The sequence below is a fragment of the Solanum tuberosum genome, unplaced genomic scaffold (genome assembly GCF_000226075.1).
Source record: "Solanum tuberosum cultivar DM 1-3 516 R44 unplaced genomic scaffold, SolTub_3.0 scf00632, whole genome shotgun sequence".
NCBI lineage: Eukaryota > Viridiplantae > Streptophyta > Magnoliopsida > Solanales > Solanaceae > Solanum > Solanum tuberosum.
In genome coordinates, this window is record NW_006239543.1 from 78,947 (window position 1) to 89,342 (window position 10,396).

The following is a 10,396-nucleotide window of genomic DNA, read 5'->3' on the forward strand; positions in this document are numbered from 1 at the left end:
GTGCTAGCCCAATTGTGACGCGGCTGACCATTGTGTGCATTCCACGTCCGACGTCGGCGGACTGGGTACTGCAGGCCACTGACGATGCTGCCAGGCCACGTACGACATCGACAGGTAGATGTGTGCAGGCTACGGACAATGTCGCCCAGCAGATGCGCGCAGGCCACGGCTGATGCGTGTAGGCAAGTTTTTCATGCAGGCCTTGGCCGATGTCACCTGTTATTGGCCGTTGCGTGCAGGCCACGACTGTTGACGCCCAGTCGATGCGCACACGCCACGGCTTATGCGTGCAGGCCTTGGTTGATGCTCCATGCAGATTGACGACGTCGCTTGCCAGATGCGCACATGCCACATCTGATGCGTGCAGGCCTTCGCCGATGTCTCCTGTCGTTGGCCGATGCCCGCAGACCACGGATGATGTCGCCCAGCCGATGCGCGTAGGCCACAGCTGATGCATGTAGGCCTTGGTTGATGTTGCGTGCCGTTGGCCGATGTCGTTTGCCAGATGCGCACACACCACGGTTTTTCGTGCAAACCTTGGCCGATGTCGCCTGTTGTTGGCTGATCCGTGCAGGCCACGGCCGTTGACGCCCAGTCGATGCGCACACGCCACGGCTTATGCGTGCAGGCCTGCGAGACAGAGCGCTGAATGAGCGAGCAGGTTTGTCGTTTCCCTGTCTGATAGGGAAGCTTTGTTTGCAGGCGAACATTCCTCCAAATAAGTTGGTGGATAAACCGGTGGAGGCATCTAAGATAAATGCAGCTTCAAAAATTCAGGATGTCAACAATCCTCTTTATGGGAGGAAAGCAGGAGCAGCGGGACCATTAGCGGTAGAACCTCATATACCACTAGTCATCCCACAGGTTGCAAACCAAACTGAGCATGGTGAGTCATCACAACCAGCTTTTGGGGCACCATCATCGCCACCAGCTTCAAACCCCCAGGCTATAGGTACTTATATCACTCTCCCAACTGCTATTCTTGAGAAGTTGGTTGCAAATCAGCGGCAGACCAAGACCTTGGTCGACTAAATCATCCACTAGATGCCCCAGCTTATAAAGAACAATGTGTTAGCTGCGGAGAAGAGCATTAAAGATGAAATGAGAAAGGAGTTTGCGGTTTTGAAGAACATGATGGATGGTTTGGAGGCCCATGTCCAAACACAGTTGTAGGCTACCGGCTCAAGCAATAATAAAGAGTTCAAGAAGCAGCTAGCCGAGATGAGAGCCCAAGTTGCTAAACTGGCTGAAAAGCCAGTACAAGTGCCTACTCTAGTCATGCCAGAGTCATTACTGAAGATATTCGATGAGCAGCCTACTACTCAGTCTCTTGACAATATCTGGAGGAACTTCCTAAAAGCAAATTCGGCAAGAGAAAGAAAAAAGTTGGATAATCTGATGATGAGCTACCGACTGACATGTCCAGAGAGGAAAGAAAGCACGCAGGGTATCAAGGAAGGAAGCTCGCGAAAAAGAAGCACTTGAACAACAACAAAGAGATGCAATGTTAGCTGGGGCTTCTGGTAGCGAATCACCTGCCCCGACGAGTGGTAGCCAACCTGATCATGCGCTGGTTTCTGAGAGTGCACCCATTGATAAGGGTGGCAACGCTGATCCGACTACTGGCGCCTAGAGCGCCGCAGGTATGACCCCTTCTCATAGCCCTATTTTGTTTTTCTTTATTAACTTTGAGGCCAAAGTCTTTTGTTTGGGGAGGGGGTGGTGAGCAACCTACCATTCTAGATGTTAGAATGAATGGAGGTTGACTCTGTGTTTATTGTGAAAATTGTTATGGTCCTGTGTTTGTGTTTGTGTGTTGAGCTATGCAACAGTTAGTCTGTGTGTAATGATTACCTTGATTTGAGATTTGACTGTTAGGATCTTTAGATGACATCTTAGATACTTACATCTTGAACATCGCTAGTGTGATAAATAAATTGGTGAACCAAGAAGCTGGAGAATGTAGTCTTGTGTCATGTGTGTGTGTGAGCGTTGTTTGAAGTCTAACACTAGGAGTAGAAACTAGAACTTGCCCGAGTAGTCTTGCTTAAATATGAGAATAACCAGATAGGAAAGGATCAATAGGCCATTTTTGTTAAGCCATTAAAAAGCCAAAAATAAAATAACCAAATAAAAGCTTATCACTTGAACCTGATTTGAGCCTAAAAGTCAGTATTTGTTTTTACCCAGTAAATATCATATCCTTTGGTTTCCGAATATACGATGTCACAACTCAGGCCAAAAGCCTAAGTTGAGGGTGATTGCAATCCGAGCAGAAAGATGAACTAAAAAAGAAGGTTTAACCAGTGAGTTGAGTGCATATAAAAAAAAGTGTGAAGAAAAGAAAAGAAAAAAAAGAAAAAGGAAAATAATGGCTGTTGGGATGTGCTGAAATGAAGAAAGAGAGGGAATCACTCAGAAAAGAGTTTTGTGAAAACGAAACTTTGGAAAATCAAGGGACTAGTCACTCACGAATCCAAATATCCATTCCCTAGCCTGAGCCTATGTTACAACCGATAAAGTCCATAGTGATCTTATTCCGGGTATTTACAAGATAGAGCGTAGAAAGCAAGGGCAAGCTTATGGTAGTTTGTTGTTAGTGTTAGAAGTTCTTTGAGAGTGTGAGCATAATACTTAGTCCCAAATATCATGAGTGAGGGACTTATTTGGTGTGAGGACACAACGATTACATTTGAGAGTAGATTGTGTTAGCTGATAATTCACAGGCATAAGCATGATCGACTGTGAGTACTGAGATGTCATAGATTGATCCTTGCATGTTAGATTCATGGTCTTGGATACAAATTGCATTTGAGATGGCTGCTGCGTAGTTTCAAAAGTGTTTGAATGATTTGAGGGTTGAATGTATTGTTTTCTCATCACTTGAGGACAAGTAATGGTTCTAAGTTGAGGGTGTTGATGTGCCGCAAAATCTTGGAACATTTGATGCTTGAAAACTAAGAATTAATACTAGAATCGAGTGTATTTATGTGGATATAATGTGTTTGGTAGTGTTTGTACAGGTGAAACAAGTGGAAGTGAAAAAAGATAGAAAAGATGAAAATGCAAGCTGGAATCTGAGTTGCTGACTAACCAAGTTAAGATCATGGATGCCTTTACGGGCCATGAAGATCAAGACGGATCATGATAGCATCCGTGGTACAATTTCCAGTATGCTAACACTGAGGACCCAAACTTGGGAAATTCTAAGTGAAGACCACGGACACTCAAACAGACCGTTGTCTCTTTAACGGTCTGTGATGTTCTCTGTGATGCAATTTCCAGTGTGATGGCATTGAAGACCCAAACTTGGGAGTTCTAAGTAAAGACCATGGACACCCAGATGGACCATGGTCTCTTTAACGGTCTATGGTGTTGTCCGTGATGCAATTTCCAGTGTGATGGCATTAAAGACCCAAACTTGGGGAGTTCTAAGTGAAGACCATGGACACCCAGACGGACCGTGGCCTCTTTAACGGTCTGTGGTGTTGCCCGTGATGCAATTTCCAGTGTGCAGGCATTGAAGACCCAAGTTAGAAAGTTCTAAGTGAAGACCATCAAGGGCTTCACGGACCGTGAAGCCCTTGACGGACTATGGTAGCATCCGTGAGGTGCCCGACAGTTCAGTTTTACTTCGAGTAGGGACTCTTTTTTAAACACTTTATTTGAATTAATTAGGTCTTTTTTTTTATGTTTTTATCTTATCTAACCTTGAACGACAAACGAGTTTCCATTATTATCAGTTTGTGATTTTGGATTTGAACATTGAATTAAGTTTGAAGTTCGGATTTCCGGTTCTTGAATTATCAAAGTGGTTGTTGATTGCTTATTCTCGTAAGTACTTTCTAACATGTTTTCATTTGATATTTCTGAACATTTACGTGAAATCATGAGTGGCTAAACACCACAACTGGGGTTATGGGATCCATGACGTTATTCTAATTGTGATTTCGTAAAACGAGTGAAAGGAAATTTGTGGTTACAAACTGTAGTTTAGTTTTCATTATTAATGTATTCAGATGAGTGCACACATTAGAGTGAGCATGTATCTGTCATTTGTTTGAGAGAAAAATGATAGTTAGGAAAAAGCTAAACTAATCTAACTAAATGGAGTCAAAGTTTGAGTTCAAGAGAAAAGAACCTTAACACCATTGTAGACGAGGGTAAATCGTCTAACACTCTAGAACCGAGAGGACTTGAGTGAAGATTATCTGAGTAGACTGAGGAGTGTCAGATATAGCTAACTCGCATGTAGTTTGTAGAGGTAAATTGCCTGAAACTCAACCACAGAAGAACATTAGACGCAACGTTATGGGGAACACAATCCTAGTTTCAGTAATTATTGAAACAACTTCAAAACTGATATTTTGTTCATTGTTGAATTAGACTTTACTTTACAACTTTGGTTACCAAAGCGTTAACGCTAAACCCATTTTACTTTCAGTAATTGTTTATTTAGGAAATAATAATGACATTTGAGTAAAACGTGACAGTGAAATCATTTATGTAAAGAAATTCTCTGTGGGATCGACCTCAACTCACGTTGAGTTCTATAAATTGACTTCGATCATTTATATCTCTTAATTGAGGTGTAAGTTTGGACGTATCATCGGGCATTGATGCCTCTCTTGAGGCTTCCCCACCTTAGACTCCAGATGAGAGTGCTCCACATGCATAGCCTGTCAGGGGACCTTTTTATCTCATCCTCCCCTACTTTTGTTTATATTGCATTGAGGATACTGCTTGATTGTTTTTGGTGGGGTAAGGGCCTTTGAACCAATAGTCCCTCTTTTTTATTGTATTTTGTTATTTTGAGTTTTGAATAATTGTGGTACTTTACTTTTGTTTTTATTATAGTGCTCTTTTGGTTAAAGTGTGTCTCTTGTTTTATTTTGGTCACTCTTGATTTTGTAACCCCCCGTGAGTTTAAAAAAACCATGAAATGCTTGGAGTTTCATTGATAACAACTTGAGGATCGATGGTGTTCAATATTGTCTTGAATAGTACTCATGATGAGCACGATGTATAGTGTTTGTGTTGCGAGAGTGAAATCGATGTGGTTGCACTTTTCAGCGATCTCTTTGAATCTTTTTCTTGACTAGTTGCATTTTAATGTGAGCCTTGCAATGAACACCGCACGTATGCTTTTAATCTTTTAGGGATGTGCTAAATGAGTGTATTTCAAAGTGCTATGTGTGGTGAGGTCTTACTTGAAAGCATGCATGTGGAGTCCTAGAATTTGTCTTGTTAGTCCAATTGTTTGAATCTTAGTGAATGTGAGACATGATCATGGACAACAATTCAAAGAGAACCGAATTTTCCATAATCCTTTGTGACTACCTTGTGAAGGTGTGCATCCGTTTTGGCACCATTTGAGCCTAACCTATTTGTTGATAAAAAAACAAAAGAAAGCCTCTTGAACCAAATTGTCCCAGCCAACTTAGGCCAAAAGTATAAGTTGGGGTGTAGAATGGAAGGAAGAATGAAAGTCAAGTGAAGGATAAAGAAAGCTGAAATGAGATTCAACTTTGAAAGTTGTTACAAAAAGAAGGAATCCCTCCTTACAAAAAAAAGTCATTATGATGGAAATGCTTTTGAAAAATGAATAAAATGAAAAAGAGAAGTGAATGAAATAAAGGGAATTCTAAATAAATTGAGTGACAAGTCAAATTTTGATTTCTCAAATGAAAATGAAGGAAAAAAACTTGAGAAGAGGTGATAATGATTTAGACAATGCTTTGAAAAGGTAAAATCACCAATCTAAATTGACCATACCTTAACTCTCAGCCCCATTACAAACCTAAAAGACCCTTAAGATCTTGCATGAACTAGGATAGGTGATGATTGAAAAATATGGAAAAACCTATGGGACAAAGCATGCATGTGTTTCTCTTTTGAGAGAGTGAGAGTTGCATTGATTACATACACCTTTGTTAATTTTCTTGTGAGAGCGTGAAATCGTTCTTGATATGAGGGCACTTGAATGCATTTGTTGAAATATGTTCTTGCATTAGACAAAAAATTAGAGCGAGCTTGAGCTTCTGTTGAGACCAACTAGTCATCATTTGAAGCTTTTTGATCATGATTGAGGGTAGCATGTTGATTGAGAGTAGTCTTTCTATGGCACTTACATGTTAGCTTTCATTGAGTACTGAGTACTATTGTAGACACCCTTATTGACTTTTTTGTGTTCTTGATCTACTTGAGGACTTGAAAAAGTTTAAGTTGGGGGCATTGATGAGTGGTAGATTTGCACTCATTTAAGGTCTATTTAGCTCAATAATTAGTGTCTTCAATGCCTAATTTTGATGATTTGTAGCTATGAAGACAATTAGACATTGCAGGGAATGATGTTTGAAAGAATGACAAAAATGCAAAAAATAAGTGTAAACTATTCATTATTGATTGCCTAACAAGAAGGGTAGATCGCAAATTGACCACGACCTCACCGAACATGACAGTGCATAGCACTTGTGTCTATCAAAGTAAGTCAGTAGACTCTAGTGAAGAAGACGATGCGCTGAATGAGAAAGACGACCTTGATGAACATCACCCAAAGTGATGGTGTTAAAAGAAAAGATTGAATGCTCGAACGACAAACGAAGGTGATACTCAGCGATTCGCCGAACATGAAAGGCTGACTCAATCGAGTTCTCCAACTTAGATTCAAATACCTGAAGCCTAAGGGCATCAAAAGGCGAGCTGAAGCGGCGAGCCTGTCTAATTCGCCTATTAAGTCACGTAGTGACATTTTGGGCCTAATTTTGGAAAATTATAAAAAGCCCAAAGGAGATGGAAATAAAATCAAATGACATAGAATAGAGAATGTCAGAGTGTGTGAAGACTTAGAGAGAACACTTTATCTTAGAAGAACACTTTTCTAGCTTTTGGGGTTTTAAAACTTTGTGATTGAAATTGACAAATTGAAGTTGAATTCAATTGGGTTTACTTGTAATTGCTTAATTTCATGTTACTCATGGCTGCTTTCATGGAAGGTATAATCTCTTTACCTTTTGTAATGGGTGGCTAAAACCCCAAGATCTAGGGGTGCAATTATGGGGTTGGATGTTTATTCAATGTAGTGGGTATTGTGCTATGCTCTGTTTTGCTGTTGTTCATACATGAACTTGGTCTAATTTGCATGGGGTTAATTTATGCGTTAAGGTTGCAAGCTTAATTCATATTTCTGATATCCGGTTAATACTCGAAAGAGATTGATTGGAGTGGGTAATCAGTCCAATACTAACAATTTAGATTTCATGTCTGTAACTAGCTTGAAATAGAGGTTATGGGTCAGATCTATTTTCCATGTTCTTGAAAGTCAGAATAAAGTAAGGTATTTGGTTGTTTAGGTTGACACTTAGATGAGACAGAAAGGGGATTCTATGCATAGATGCTTTGAGATTGAGAGATGATTAACGTCAATGAAAATGACTTAGCCTATTCATGAATGTTCATCACTATAGAGCAGCACAATTACCCCTATGTGACATCAATTTTCAATCTCCGCACCCCTAGATTGCTTGTTAACTCTTGGACATTTTATTTTAATTGTGATAATTGATAACCAAATCTTTATATTAAATTGGTGGAATTATCCACCCACGAGCTCTTACTGTTGATGAGCAATCTTAAAATCTAAATTTTTTGATAGAAATTCTCCGCGAAATACCATTTTCTATGGGATTCGACCTCGACTCTTCGTTGAGTTTTTTTTATTGACTATGACTGCTGTCCCTTTTAATTGGTTTTAAGGAGGACATTTGAGCGTTATCAGTATCTAATAATATTGTTTCATAGAATTTGTTAAATATAATATATAGAAACTGAATGCTCCTTTATAAATAAATTGAAATTTATAATTTATTTTTGTCACTGTGTATGCTCATTATAAAATAATAATATAAATATATGCGTTTTAAATAATTTTTAAAACTTATGAATATAAATTATATTTCTTAATAAAATTAAATAATCTTTTTTTAAAAAAATAATTATGACCAAACACATAAAGCTTCATTCAAAAATTATTTATTAAAGATATTTAAAAATATATGGCTAAATACTGGCCAGATGAACATAATTGAATCGAAAATCGAAACAAACATCAAATCGAGCCAAATTAAAAAAGAATCTGACTGAAGGTTTGGTTGGACTTGGTTTAGTATTAGAAAAAAAACTTGACTATACTTGGGTTGATTTGGTTTTAACTAAAAAAAACCAAATCGAGACTAAATCAACCCGATATTATATATATAATTTTTAAAATTTATTTTATACATAGAAATATTTACTTTGGTACAATTTCTAAATATTTCTTATAGTTTTTTGATAATTTTTATCTTTTAACATATTATTTCAAGTTTTTGAGACTTAGAATTTTGAATGGTCTAATAAATGTTATAGTCCATAGATATTAGTATATATCTGTAGATATTACTAACCCTAATAAACCTTAATTCAAATTCAAAATCAAATATGCTAAATAATAATAATAATAATAATTCTAATGTTGACAGTTTTTCTTCTTAATTCAATACAAAGAATGACAATAATGTTTAATATTTTTTCTTTAGCTTTACATTGATTTAGACATTTAAAATAAATAATCTATTTTAAATTTGTTTTAATCATGTAATTAATACTTGTTAAACCTATGTTAACATGATTTAATACTTTTAAATTATGAACATTTTTATTATGACTTATTAATTTACAATATTTATTTAATGCAATTTCATAAATATTTTTTATTAAATATTTTATTGTCATTACTCATATCATATTTTGTGTTATTTTCTTAAGAGACTTAGATAGTTTGTTTTGATAGGATTAAAGAAATATTTAAAACAAAAGTTATTTTTGTAGGAATACTTTACGGAAACCCCCAAAAATATGAAAAATATGAAATTGAAACCCCAAATTTTATTAATTTAATTTGATATTTGAAAAATCCGAATACCCTGATAGATGACACAATTGGGCCTTATGTCCCCCAAGGAGGTCCATAGACTGAGATGTGAAAAACATACTAATAACTTAGTCGGAGCTACATTTGGATAACAAAGCAAACAAATGCAATGAATAATGTGAAAAATTGAGTTAGCTGATTGGAAAATCCATCTGAAACTATAGTGCCTTCAATCATAACAAATTACAAAATCAATTCTCAATCACCTCTAGATCTCATCGGAGATCGCTATATTCGCCGATTCTGATTCGCGATCTGGTTCATCACATGGCAGGGGCGGCATCGGCGCTGTTCCTCCTTGACATCAAAGGCAGAGTACTGGTTTGGCGCGATTTCCGTGGAGATGTCTCCTCCGTCCAGGCCGAACGATTCTTCACCAAGCTCCTTGAGAAAGAGGTTTTCTCTTGCTCTTTTTTGTCTTATCTCCAGATTTATTTGTCAAAATGTCTGCACATTTCGACTACGATCAGAAGACAGATCTAGAATGTACAAGACTCAGTTTGTTCGGAATTGTAACTCGATTTAGAAGCAAATGCCACTGCTCGCTTGAAGCAGTATCTTCACTTCTCTTAATTTATATTGCCAATTTTATTTAACTTGGAAATGCAAGTTTGCCTCCGAGACTAGAGTTATGCAAATTAATACTTTTACTGGAGATGCTGCATTTTAAAGCTAAATAGACTTTATCTAAGTTAATGTCTTTAGTGGGAATGCTGCATTTTAATGCTAAATAGAGTAAACAGGAATGAAAGGTCTTATAAGTGGTTTAGCACGTTTGAAATCTTGTAGTTTGGTAAATATGTTCGTTGAAGCTTCAATCTGAGTTATTATGCATGAATGAATTTCCATTGGTTAGGATGCCTCTTTTCTAAATGATGAAAATGTTGTGAAAAGAGAATCAAGTTAGGAAGTTATAGTTGAGTTGATACAGATTTCAATAGTTTCTTCGCATTCTGCAGGTTTATATTGATCTTCGTTTTGTTTCTTTCGTAGACAGCTGACTATGAACCACTTAGTTGGAGAAGATAGAGTTTACTTTTTCTGACTAATTTAAGTGCTAAACTTTGATCACTTGCAGGGTGACCCTCAAGATCCTGTTGCATATGATAATGGCGTGACATATATGTTTATACAGCACAATAATGTATACCTCATGACCGCATCAAGGCAGAATTGTAATGCTGCTAGTATTCTTCTGTTTCTACACCGTGTTGTTGATGTAAGTGACATTGACATTTGCTTACTTCACCTGATTTAGCACAATTTCTATGCATGCAAGTAATTCAATCACCAGATCTAAACTTCTAGTACATAAAGCTTTATTGTGAAGAAGAGAGAAGAAATTTGTTTAATCATCTGTGCCAAAATGAACTACCTTGCACTAATACATTGACAAAGCCTATTAAACTGCTCTTCTACGCCCCC

The 10,396-nt window shown here is 37.5% G+C and overlaps 1 protein-coding gene across 1 annotated transcript in view; it reads left to right on the forward strand.

Annotated features, from left to right (window-relative positions):
• The first annotated feature begins 9,040 nt into the window (after positions 1–9,040).
• Positions 9,041–10,396, forward strand: part of LOC102589986 (AP-1 complex subunit mu-2) — a 27,801-nt gene continuing 26,445 nt past the window's right edge. Inside the window, exons 1-2 of the mRNA XM_006366304.2 lie at positions 9,041–9,367; positions 10,050–10,190. Coding sequence (XP_006366366.1) covers positions 9,239–9,367; positions 10,050–10,190 — 270 coding nt within the window. The 5' untranslated portion in view covers positions 9,041–9,238. The remainder of the gene's footprint in view (positions 9,368–10,049; positions 10,191–10,396) is intronic.